The 12,959-nt window shown below is 35.3% G+C and overlaps 1 protein-coding gene across 1 annotated transcript; it reads right to left on the reverse strand.

Moving 5' to 3' along the window:
- Positions 1–9,324: 9,324 nt before the first annotated feature.
- LOC18008769 (eukaryotic translation initiation factor 3 subunit J) lies at positions 9,325–12,293 on the reverse strand. The gene is made up of 7 exons (XM_024151860.1): positions 12,063–12,293; positions 10,969–11,011; positions 10,718–10,836; positions 10,427–10,587; positions 10,118–10,265; positions 9,864–10,023; positions 9,325–9,699 (listed from the first exon to the last, which is right to left on the reverse strand). Exons 2-7 carry the CDS (start codon positions 10,979–10,981, stop codon positions 9,608–9,610), a joined length of 693 nt encoding a protein of 230 aa, XP_024007628.1. The 5' UTR covers positions 10,982–11,011; positions 12,063–12,293; the 3' UTR covers positions 9,325–9,607.
- Between the last annotated feature and the right edge of the window lie 666 nt (positions 12,294–12,959).

A 12,959-nucleotide genomic window follows, 5' to 3' on the forward strand; every position in this document is an offset into this window, starting at 1 on the left:
TTGAATCGTTCATACCCCTGAGAAAACTTCCCTGAACCCCAACGCTTTCTTCTCCATTGATTTACACCGATTTTCTTTCAAGATTTAGTTCAATATTGTCTTTCCTTTTTAGTTCATTTTCATTTAAGCATTAGAATATCCGTTTTTATCATTTTCAGTCATTTTCGTTAAGTTTAGTTATCACGCCATTTAATTTCCGTATTCTCTTTTAAGATTTCTTTTTTAGATTTTAAACACACTACCAAACCCCCACTAAACCGTTTTTGTTCTAGACTTCCTTACTTTAACTTATTTCAAAGGCTTTTTGCAGGAAAAGATCCTCCTTCCCTGTGGATTCGATCCCTAAGTACTACAATCGATCAGCTGTGCACTTGCGGTTATTGATTTCAATTAGGGTAAAACTTGACACCCACAACATACCACCATCAAGTTGTTGGCGTCGTTGCTGGGGAAGGCACGCGTTTTCTTTTCTGCAAAACCCCAAGAAAGGTTAGTAAATCGACTCTAGAACCCCCTTTTCTGCAACTTTCCATTTTTCGGTTATTTTGTTTCCATTTCAGAAGATATGGATCCTATAAATCGAAATATAGACTATGAGGAAGGTTTTTATAACACTCCTCAAGCCACCAGACGCAGAGAGAAGCATCTACGCGATCTCTACGAAGAAACTCAAAGCGAAGACAACAGAACGTTCAAGAAGGAGCCCTACACACCTCAAATGGCCAACCCTGAACAACCTGCTCGTCGTTTGCCTCACAAGAATGAAAACGTCAAACCCATTCACCGATTGGAGCTACTAGAATTGGCGGTCTCGCACTTACTCGACGTTCAAGCAAGATCCACAATTGACGAGAGAATTGACGACTTGTCAATACGCTTTAACAGAAAGCTTGAAGATCTTTCAGCTCAAGTCAAGACCGTCGAAAGCCAGCTAAACGAAGGTGCTGAAACCGTCCAGGAGAGGATGAAAGCAATCGAAGAACGAGTTGGAGCACACGTAGTTTGCATTCGCAAAGCCGGTTGGAGCATTCGCACCTTAGAGATCAAACTTGGTGAAGCAGAAGAGACTATTAACTACCATAACAACCAAACCTACTCCTACGTGGAAGAGATTTGGGATGGAGTACACAAGGTTCAAGAGAAAGCAGAGGCAATAGACTCAACTGTGGACAAAGTAGTCTATACCCTTGATGAAATCGAAAAGAAGGTCGAAAAGCTTCTCATCGAAGATCTTAGCCTAAAAGAGGAGGAGACGGAGTTAGAAGGTGCAGAAATCAGTTCAGATGGCAAAGGAGCAGACGAAACTGAGGAAACAACTCGGAGCCTCATTCCCGCGGTCGGAACTCACGTGACCGCGGCCAACAAGCTTCCAGCCGCGGTCGTGAGCATCCTGACCGCGGCAAAGCCCTCTTCACCTGCGGTCGTGGAGCTTCTACCCGCAGCCAGCACTCCTTCAGATGCCTTTCAGCCTTTTTCCACTCCTACAGGTCAATGCTCATTTGATACATCTGCTGGGATGGTCAAAACCCCTCTTCAGGAACAAACGGTGTATGTTAGGAACAAACGGTGTATGTTATCAGCTCCAAAACATCTCAAGAAGAAAATGAGGTACTCCCTTGCAACATAGTTTTAGCATATGAGGATGAATATGAAGGGCACTACCTCGAGGACGAAGACTATCGTCTGTTCATAGAAGGAGGAAAGCCTGTCAAAATGGTGGAATTAGGAGCACCAATCTCCAGATAAAGGCTCGTTGAATTCAACAAGTTTGTGAAATCGATCCCTCTTTACACAGGTTTCGATGATATATGGCATCTTGGTTGTTTGCAAGTTTTCTTTATGTACAGCAAGGAGACAAAGGAGGATATCATAACCTATTTTGGGAGGGCCAGACGTCTGACTTTTCCCAAGACATCACCTGATGCTGCTGTTTATTCAATCCACCTCCAAAGACCGGAAGAGTGCAGCCACTACACCAACAAAATCAGCAAAGAAAAGCTTGACGAATTCAATGATGTGGTTCGCAATTTGCCTGAAGGAATCACGTTTGCCAAAGCTTGCAAGGACTTCATGATAGGCCACTACTTCTGTGAGAGCAAAGAATCAATCCCTGAGATAGAAGACTTGTTCAATCATGCCAGAAGAGGTAAACCTGTTCGAACACTTCACAAAATCGATGGTGCAGGTCAGTTTCTTAACTCTTGATCTATTAGAGGAGAACTGTTTAAAAACGTGCTATGTGATTCTGGAGCTTGTCTTAACATGATGTCCAAGGCAATTGCTTTGAGACTTGGTATTAGACACCTGCGCAGGACTAGAGCAAAGATTAGCCTAGCTGATGATTCAAATGCAACACCTCAAGGAATAGCTCATGAAATTCCTTTGAGAATAGGAGATTGCATAGTGCCGGTCGACTTCTACATTGTCGAGACGAGAGATGCAACATATCCAGTGATTCTGGGATGGTCTTTTCTAGCAACTTCCGGAGCTATAATGGACTGGCAAAACCGGAGGATTTCATTTGCTAATATCGACAAAGATGTCTTCACATAAGCTGTCCCATACAACAGCAAAGCAGGAAAACGTTCTGCAGTAGAAGAGTTTGAAGAAGAACTTTGGAGTGACGAAGAACCTGCTAAGCAAAGCAAGGAGATGTCGAAAAAGACTTGTCTCAGGACAAGGTCTTCTTCATTGGAATAAGTCACGTCCAACACCAAAAGTCGAGCTAAACGACTTAAAACAGAAGCGCTTAATGGGAGGCAACCCATTTAGGTATTGTTTTCTTTAGGATTTTTCTTTCTTTTTCTTTTGATCTTTTTCTTTTTCTTAGTTTCAGGTGTTTCTTATAAAACAAAAAAGCAAAAAAAATCAAAAAACCCGAAAAGACCAAAAAGAAGGATGGTACCTGACTGCTCGACCCAACAGGAACCAAGGAGAAGTAGGAAGAGGCCACGATATAAGCCCCCGCGGTCGCAGACGTTCTGACCGCGGGAAACCTACTGTTGGCCGCGGTCGCGTAGTCCTGACCGCGGCCAAGTGCTTGATTGCCGCGGTCGTGCAGCCCGTGACCGCGACACTTGATCGTTGACATCAAATCCGACCCCAAACCACCCCTTTCACCCCCATTCCACCTCACCAATCACCCTCCACCTCATTCATCACCTTCCACCACCTTCATCACCACCTAATCACCTTCCCAAACCCCTTCGAATGAATCCGGTTCATCTCCACCAGCATCCCGGATCTAGGTAAGTTCTCTTTGTCTTTACCAATTCGATTATTTATGTATTTTTCTCATCCAATCTCGACTTGTTTCACACTGAGGACAGTGTGATTTAAGTCTGGGGGAGGATTTCATCCCTTTCTAACCACCTTTCTTTCATGAGTCTTGCATTATCTACATTTTTTTCATTTTCCTTAAAGTTTTTCAAAATCGGTTTTCAAAACAAAATACGTTTTAAAGGGAATGGTGAACATGAATCAATGATAGTTGACTGTGTGCTTTTAGACTGTTCCTAGTGACATGCTCATTCATGATTTAGGACTAGACTAGGCGGTAGCTAAGCACATTTGAAACGAAGTACCCCAAAGGAATTTGAATAATTTCGATTTAGATGAAGGGATACAATAGCTCTGTTTTATGTGGACTTAATTTGGACTTAATTTTCTCATTGAAGCATTAGACCAGGGAAACGAATCATACATTCAGGATTCCTTTATCCTTTTACCACTCTCTGTTGATCCTGAATGGCTAGTTCATCTTTAGCTAGTTCCCCACCTTAACCAATCCTCTTTCAAACCACATGCACTCTTGTTTTCTATTGTCTTATATGCAGATAAGTGCAAAAACGTTGGAGAGAAAGAGGAACGACGCAGTTTTCAGTCACCAAGGACAGAGACCTGCGATTTGCCGGAAAAGTTCCCGGAAGGATTCAACACAAGAGGAAGCTCAGTTTGCCTTAGAAAAATCTCAAATTTTAGTACAATCTCGTCCTCTAGTCTCTCTCTCTTTAAAAGGCAGTTCCTTTCCAAAAAAAAAAAAAAAAAATCCGAAAATAAGAAAAGAAAAGAAATAAAAGCTTTAGAGAGTCTAGAGAGGTCGAATTTTAAGTCCCAAGGCAACTGAAGTTTGATTTTATGGAGATTGTTTTCTGATTCCCGGAAAGAATCTAAGTTTGGGAGAACAGCTGTTTACAATAAAGGATGAAGGATTATGCAACAACATTTGGCAAGAAGAAGTGACTGAAAACTGTGGTCATCAACAGGTCCTTATCTCTCTTGCTGTTTTGCATATTATCTTGCATCCTCCAGATCTTCAGGTAATCCGAAACACTTTAACTCCACCACTTAAATAGCCATTTAATGCCAAACGCCGTCTACCCTGGATGATGTCTTTAATGAGAACTCACTATTGAACTTAATGAATGTAGAGAGCTAGTTGACTGGAATCAAGATTTAATTTGTTTAAGTTTTGCATGACGGAAAAAGTGGACTAGTATCTCTTGTGCTTTGGTGAGAATTTTCGAGACTAAGTTGTGGATTGATGCACTATCTTTGGTCCTAGTTTAGGAGTTCATGTCTATGATATTTGTGCATTCCCTATTTTTGTTTTCACTTAACCAGTTTAGGTTTTTGCTTTGTTTGAGGACAAACAAAGGTTTAAGTTTTGGGGAGTTGATAACACCGTATTTTGACCACTTTTATGGATCGTTTTGAAATACTTTTTCTATGTTTTTAATTGCTTTTAAGTACTTTTATCACGTTTTCTAGTATTTGTAGTTCCAATACTCTTTTCAGGTAACTTAGGAAAAAGCTTAACAAAATGGATAGAAAACCAGATTTCAGCTCAGAGTCAAACTGTCAGAAGTTCACCCCTGATTGAAGGCCTTCTCACCGTCTGATCCAACTCAAATTTGGAGATCTTAAAGATGGAAGTATCAGCTTTCCAGTGCACTTTACAGCTTGGCAATCCAACGGTTCAATCAAAAGATACGCGAAGAGCAAGATGTCCTGTAAACCAGCCGGCAAGCACTTCCACCCGCGGTCAAACACTCATTCCCCGCGGTCAGGAGCATCCCGACTGCGGCAAACCACTCATTCACCGCGGTCATACTTGTCCCGACCGCGGCCAGCCAACTCTGAGCCCAAAAAGCCCATTTCTGAAGCCCACATTTGGAGGAACCCTAAGTGACGTCCAGAGAGGTCTTGAGCACTATAAATACATGTCTTAGGAACCCTAAATCGTGTAACCTTAGAGAACCGAATTATTTACTTCAAACTTTTATTGTTTTTGCTTTAGCTTTTAGGGAGAGAGAGATTTGTTCTCTTGAACCCTTGTTCTTTCTTTTTTCAATTTCGGTTTCTATTCTACTTCTTAATACTATGTCTTTGATTTCGTTCATTATGTCTGAGTAGTTTTATTGTTGGGATTAAGGGATTTTCGATAGGGATTTATATGTTCGATGAGGATTCCATGAGCTTTTGAGCCGAATCTTAGAACTTTTTCTTCTGAATTCGTTTTTACTGCATGAGAGTAGCGTCATGAACTACAATCTGATCCAGATGCTTGGTGACACGTTCATCAGGTATCAGATCTAGTTTGGGAGAGCAAAACAAACATAGGAGTGGAAACCTACCTATGGGCGATTTGTGAATTAGGACGAGTCTTAAACATAATGCATCTCTTCTCTTCCAGGGCCAGAGTGGAAACCTACTGGTCAGAGTTGAGAGAGATAGTTGTCTATGATCACGACAGTGGCGTATTCATACGTCCGTGACTCCAGTTCGAAAAATTTAAGCTAAGATCTTACAAAATTTCCTCTCTAGCAATGTTTTGAATCGTTCGTACCCCTGAGAAAACTTCCCTGAACCCCAACGCTTTCTTCTCCATTGTTTTACACCGATTTTCTTTAAAGCTTTAGTTCAATATTGTCTTTCCTTTTTAGTTCATTTTCATTTAAGCATTAGAATATCCGTTTTTATCATTTTTAGTTATTTTCGTTAAGTTTAATTATTACGCCATTTAATTCCCGTATTCTCTTTTAATATTTCGTTTTTAGATTTTAAACACACTACCAAACCCACACTAAACCGTTTTTAGTTCTAGACTTCCTTACTTTATACTTATTTCAAAGGCTTTTTGCAGGAAAAGATCCTCCTTTCCTGTGGATTTGATCCCTTAAGTACTACAATCGATCAGCTGCGCACTTGCGGCTATTGATTTCAATTAGGGTAAAACTTGACAACCCTCGACACTACACATTAAGTCCAACACAACCATCATGTATAACAATATCTAAAACTTTATTAAGTGTTTATGCATATATATACATAGACAACCAATTTCTTAACTTAAATCCATTGACAACATTTGATATTTTTTTTTTGTGATCCATTCAATTTTTAATCACGTTAATCCCTCTTCCTCTTCTTCAAAACTCAAAAAAACAGTAAGAAAGGCGTCCTCTATAACAGAATATTCAACAATTTAAAAAGGGGAAAATTGCATTTTAAACTCTGAAAAAGTGAAAGTGCAAAGTTATTCGACCAATGTAAACTTTCAAAGTTTAAAATGCAATTTTCCCATTTAAAAAGAAGAATGTAGTCACACAATTGACCTCTTAGTATAAATATGACCACATTAAGGGTAGACAAACCAAATATTTACCGTATACAGTAAAAACTCTATAAATTAATAATGTCGGAACCATAATATTTTATTAATTTATCGTGATATTAATTTATCTATAAATTATTAATTTATAGAGAAAAATTATTTTTCTGCCCATCTTCTTCTTAAATTTTCTTTCAAATGATGTTATACTTAAGAATCTAAACTTATATGCTTATAAAATGACATGCACAAACTTAAAATTATGATTTTTAAGCATACAATCGCAATAAAATAGTTGTTTTTATTTGTTAATTGTGGATTGAATTATCTATATAAGAATATATATGTTCATTAGTACAAAATTTATAAAACAATATGGCTATTATCCTTAATGTTGGGGCTGAAATTGAAGACAATACCATAATATATTTTGAAATAGTTACACGTAAGAAAATTAATTATCACATCTAAATTTTTTTACAAATTTTTAGTGGAAATAAAAAAAACAACATTAAAAGCTATTGATGTAAATACGTAAAGAAATGATTTTCAATAAAATTTAAAAATTAAATAAAAATAAACAATACATTAATCATATTTTAGTATATTACATCTTATCTATATACACAGAAAATTTTATAATTATTAATTTATGTTTATGTTGGGACCATATATTTACAAAGGGATTTCGAAAAAATTATTATCTTATTATATTATCAAATTTGATGGATTTTTACATTGGCCCGACTCGGGACCATAGAAATTTATTAATTTATAGTGATTATTAATTTATCGAGTATTAATTTATAGAAGTTTTACTGTATATATACTATTCAAAATATCATTCTTAAACAATATCTATGCCTGATCGTAACCTAAAACCCATTAAACGGTTATGGGATAATTAGTTTTATAATGCTAATTGATTTATGATTTGTTCCCTTAATGTTTTTGAAAAAATATTTGTCATTCTAATGTTTTTTTGAGTTTTTTTCTGATTATACCCATTAATTTCGAATTATTAAATTAATTAAAATATAAAATAATGTTTTTTAATTAAAACAAGAAAATAAGTGGAAGAAACTTTCTTTTTAAAACATAGGAAACACCAATACTTTCACGTTCTTTTCCGTCTCAAGATCCGGCGCTAATAGAAGTTGCTTACTTTCCTAGTAGCAAAGGTTACTGGCTCTAGTATTTACTGGCTTTCAAGGAATGGAATATTATCACCTGAAACTCGAAATCTTCTTCTCTTCTCTGCATCTGAAAGACAATTTTCGGTAGGTTATGTTCTTCCTCCTCCTCTGCTAACTCGTGTTCTTCACATTATTCTCATTAAAGTTCAATTCTAGGGTTTATATATTCTCAACTGATTTGGGGATTTTGTTAATTTACAGTTTTCAGCCACAAAAATCCACTTCTTATCTGTCCATGATTTTCATAAACTACAAGTGACATAGATATTTAGCATGTTTGAAGCACAAGACACGTAAACTTAAAAAAAAATTCTAGATCAATGGGAAGAAGAAGAAAACGATAAAGTAAAAAAAAGAAGAAGCAAATACTACAATAACAAAGAAAAAACGTGAAAAAAGTAAAATATTTTCAAAAATTTAAAAATCTGAAAATTAACTAATTTTTCTAGATTTTCTCAGAATTTGATAGAAGTAGTATTCTACCAACACGTAAAACTTTGTCTCATAAATAGAAGAACTGTTCTACATTAACGTAGAACTTGGTCTAATAAGTATAGAATTAAGATTCTATAATAACATAGAATCTTTTCTATTTGGTAGAAGTTTTATTCTATCAATACGTAGAAGTTTTATTCTACCAGTACGTAGAATATAGTTTACCCGGTAGAACTTGTATTCTACCATAACATAGAATATAAAAAGAGGTGTAGAAAACAAATTCTACAGACTAATAGAAACTATAAATAACTATAGAACTGGGGTTCTACGTAAAGGTAGAACGTAGAACACGCGTTCTACTATATGTAGAACAAATTTTAAAAATATTTTTAAATATTCTTTTTCTTTAAATGGCATCCGAAAATATTTTTTTTTTTTTTATTTTGGAATTTTCGATTTTTTTTAAAAAAAATTCGAATTGTATTTTAATTATAATTACCATAACTAATTTAAAAGGTAATTATGTCAAAAAGTAACCAAAAAATAAAACATTAAAGGGAAAAATCATAAATCAATTAGCATTATAAAACTAATTCTTCCGAAGGTTAGCTTACAAAGAGTTCAAAAATATACATATTTTTGGGGCTTATAGATAAAAACATCTAAATGTAATATGTTCCAATAATGTCATAAATGAACTTAGAATTTATTATAACTAGTTTTAGTCGTATAACTTTTTTTTGTCAATATGATATTCGACCAGATGTAAAGTTGGGTGGTGACATACTGACAACATTAGTACATACCACTAGGAAATGTGACTGAAATTGGTCAGTCTAAAGGGAAACCATGTAACATAAGAATAGGCGCGGAGCGGATATCTTGGATTTGCTCTATAAAATTACGGATATCCAAATTTATAAAATTACAGATATCCGGATTTTTCGGATCGAATCGAGATTTTTCGGATTAAATCGAGACAAATGACGTATCAAAGCAAATATAACAGATATTTTGCCCAGCCCTATTTGTAACGAACAGTTTTTGTAAATAAGAAAAATAAGAATTGCTAAAGAGATTTATCTCATCCTCTTCACATCAATGTCAATTATAAATTTATACGACATCAAATTAATCCAAATATAAGCTTTTAAGTTTTAACCAGCCAAAAAAAAAAAAAAACAACAAAACACGACTCTTTAGAGAAATCTCCAGACCAAAACTCAGAAAGCAAGCTTTCTTTGTTCCAACTATATTTCAAGAAATGAGAAACATTTTGCTTCTTGCTCTTTTCTAATTGATAATAATGAAAATAGACGCCGAACAATCCAAATTGTATTCCTTCAAAAAGCTCTTTAATCTACATGAAGTCGAAATCGTCCATGGCATCATAAGGACCAGCCACTAGATCGTCATTGGGCTTATCTACAAGAAGTTGCTTCTTCTTCCCACCTGATGAATCAATGAAAAACCATTTGATGATCACGAAACTATTCGTCAGAACAATGAATCTATGAAACTACAGGCCAAAGAGAAACTCGGGACAGAATCAATATTTGTCACTGCAAGAACCAAAGAGTGAAGTTCAGAAAGTGATTGTTTGCCAGTGCACATACCTGTCTTCTTCTTGCCAGCAGCAGCTTCTTTCTCCGCCTTTAGTTTTTCATTTGCTATTGCTGTAACGGACGAAGCAACATCTTTAACATCTGCTGCCTTCATGTTAGCCACCGAAAGTCTCATGACTATTTTGAGTAACGCAATATAGTGATAACTTTTCTGCAACAGAAAGCAAGAATACGATTTCAAGAATTGGCACAAACAGTCTGTTATAGCCAAGAGAAAAAAGGTATAAGACAGAAATACATCACACCTCAAATGGTTTAAGCCTCTGAGAAATCATTTCAGCATATTCCAAAAAATCGTTTTCAGACTTGGGGATGAACATATCAAGTCTTTTTTCTTCATTCTTTGATCCAAAGAGTTCAGCAGTGGCCCGGTAGTCTGCTTCCTCAACAAGCCTGTGGTACAAAGAACATAATGTATAAGAACACAAAGCCTTTTGGTCTGTTTATAAATCTTTCTCATAAATGATGTTTTTCTTCTTCCAACACAAACACAAAGTAAAAGATTAAGGTGAAGTATTCTTTGTGGGGAAGGGTAGAATTAATATAAACTCTACCTCTGCATGCGAAGTTTCTCAGAAAGAGGATCTAAAGGTTCTTCTTTTGGTGCTTCTTTTGGAACTTCAGCTGCTTTAGCTTTCCTTTCAACTGTTTTGGATGATGCCTTATTAGGACCCTTTTCAGAAGACTTCTCTGGAGCAGGCTTTACAGCAGGCGGCTACAGAGAAACAAAATTAAGTTTCAAAACTAGAAAAGAAGATATCAAAACAGAGATGGAATCTCAAAACAAATAATGTGCAGTAGCCAATACAGAAAGATTTGCAGAGAGTGTAAAATCTAAGCTATACCAGAGCAGGTTCATCATCATCTTCCCATGAGTCCTTAATTTCATTTTCATCCACATCCTCATCATCCCAGTTACTTTTTAGTTCAACTTTTGCTGGAAGCGGTGCAATTTCCTCGTCCTCTGAAATCAGAAAAGAATAACCATAAGAAATAATCCAACTATGCTTCCATATCCAACCAAAGATATAAACAACTAAAATTTATATTCAGCACATAGCAAATACAAGAGAGGACAGTTCAGGCATAGTCTTACCCCAGTCATCCATGTTTGCTGCTATCTGAATCCAACTGCAAACCTGCCAGACAGCAGTTGAGTCACTATAGTGCCCGACTCTAATTAAAAAAAAAAGTTTTAAGCGGTGATCTTTACATATAAATCACTTTTGTATCTTGAAAGTTCTATAATATGCGTAAAAAATTCATATTTAAAACTTCAGTCACAACCTCGTTCTGCTTATCAGAATGATATACTCAAAATCAAACGACGCAACAAATACATGGTTTTAACAATTCCTAATAGGTCTGCTGCTGGCCTCAAGGGTACTGATACAATTACTTAGTGGATCTTGAAAAACTTAAGATACATAAACCTAACAGTCCAACATGCAGTTTACATGTGAGAAGAACAGCTAATCAAAAGCTTACAAAACCTAGACACAATTTTCGATTTCAACTATCTCCGCTATCAAAACTTGAACCGGGTAAACAGAGGTTCCATGAGCTCTTAAAGATGCCAAACTAAAACACTCACCAAATTACACAAATGAAACTATCCACAATAAATTTTCAATTTAAAAGTAATTCCCAAGCACGCAAACAGCAATATAAGGGATCCAATAGAAGTAAAAGTTTAACACATTGGCTGCAAAAATATTTATGTTCATAGTAATCTTCCAACAGATGATCTCCACAGTGGATTGGAAATAACATTTCAATCAAATTCTATGGAAGCCATATGAGTGCCTTAATCAATCCATGGCCTCAACAAACATTGTTAAAATCTAAACTGACTCAGGAATTTTACTGTATCAAGTTTAAAAATTCATGTAAAGGACAAACTATTTTTTTTCAGAATTTCAGTTGATAAGAATTCAGGAAAGGTTTCGGCTTTTGAACATCATCATGCACGCAAAGAGCAGCAGAAAAGAAAGCAGATTGAAAACTAATAAAAGCAAATAGAACAGAACAATTTGGTCATAGTAATCTACAATCAGACCTTTCTTAATATAAATCAAAGAAATCTTGAATCTATCAGAAACATGAGTAATTCAATAGAAACCCACCAGAGATTAAGATCTAGAAGCGAATTCAAGTGAGAAAGATGAAACCTTTAGTAAGATAACATACCGAGAAAAGGCTGAATCCGAAAGGGTTTCAGCCGAGGAAGAGAAAATCGGCAGATACGAAAGGAGAAGGTGAAGCGTTGTCGTAGGTTGATGAAATCTCCGATGTAAAGGAAGGATCGTGATACGATATAGGTAAAGGGATTGATTTTAAATGGACTTATGCGTGGTTTTGGTGGATTTAGGGCTTTTTTTCCTTTTTTCTTTTGATACCTTCCTCGTAGATTTATGCCTTTTCTTTTCTAGCCGAAATCTCAATTAATTTATGCTGTCTTTTATTTTGAAATTCGGTTAGATTGATTCGGTCGAACCGATCACAAGTGCACCAAATATTAAAATTATAGATATACAATATGTTCTTAATGAAGTGATATTTTAAAGGGTTTTTCAAATAAATGATTTTTTAATATTTAAAACAAAATTAAATAGCTATTATTTTTTTGACTATTTTATATTCTGCAGATTTTTTTTATTGGATGAATTATATTTAAATAATCTATTATATAAAGAGTTAGTTGTGTCTCACAAGTTTGACACATCAACTCTTCTTCTTATGACACATCAGCTTTCAATTTATTATTTATTATGAAAAAAATTTTAACATCAATATTAATTTTGTTTTTAATCCTAAAAATCAGAAAAGAAAGAAATTAATATCCATTTTTTGTCATTAGCACTCATTATTATCTCAGTAATCTCATTCCTAGAAGTTAGAAAGATGAAATAAGATGGTTATTACAGTGTTAGTTTTTAAATTTGGTTATCACGGTGATAGTTTTTATAAAGATAGTAAACTTCATCTAATGAAATAACTTGGTCAAACTGAGATGATTAATTTGCTGTAAATTATTTACTATCTTTATAATTGTAATCTCTTAACAAAATAGAGATGTGAGTTATT

The sequence above is a fragment of the Eutrema salsugineum genome, unplaced genomic scaffold, assembly GCF_000478725.1.
Source record: "Eutrema salsugineum unplaced genomic scaffold, Eutsalg1_0 scaffold_9, whole genome shotgun sequence".
Taxonomy (NCBI): Eukaryota; Viridiplantae; Streptophyta; class Magnoliopsida; order Brassicales; family Brassicaceae; genus Eutrema; species Eutrema salsugineum.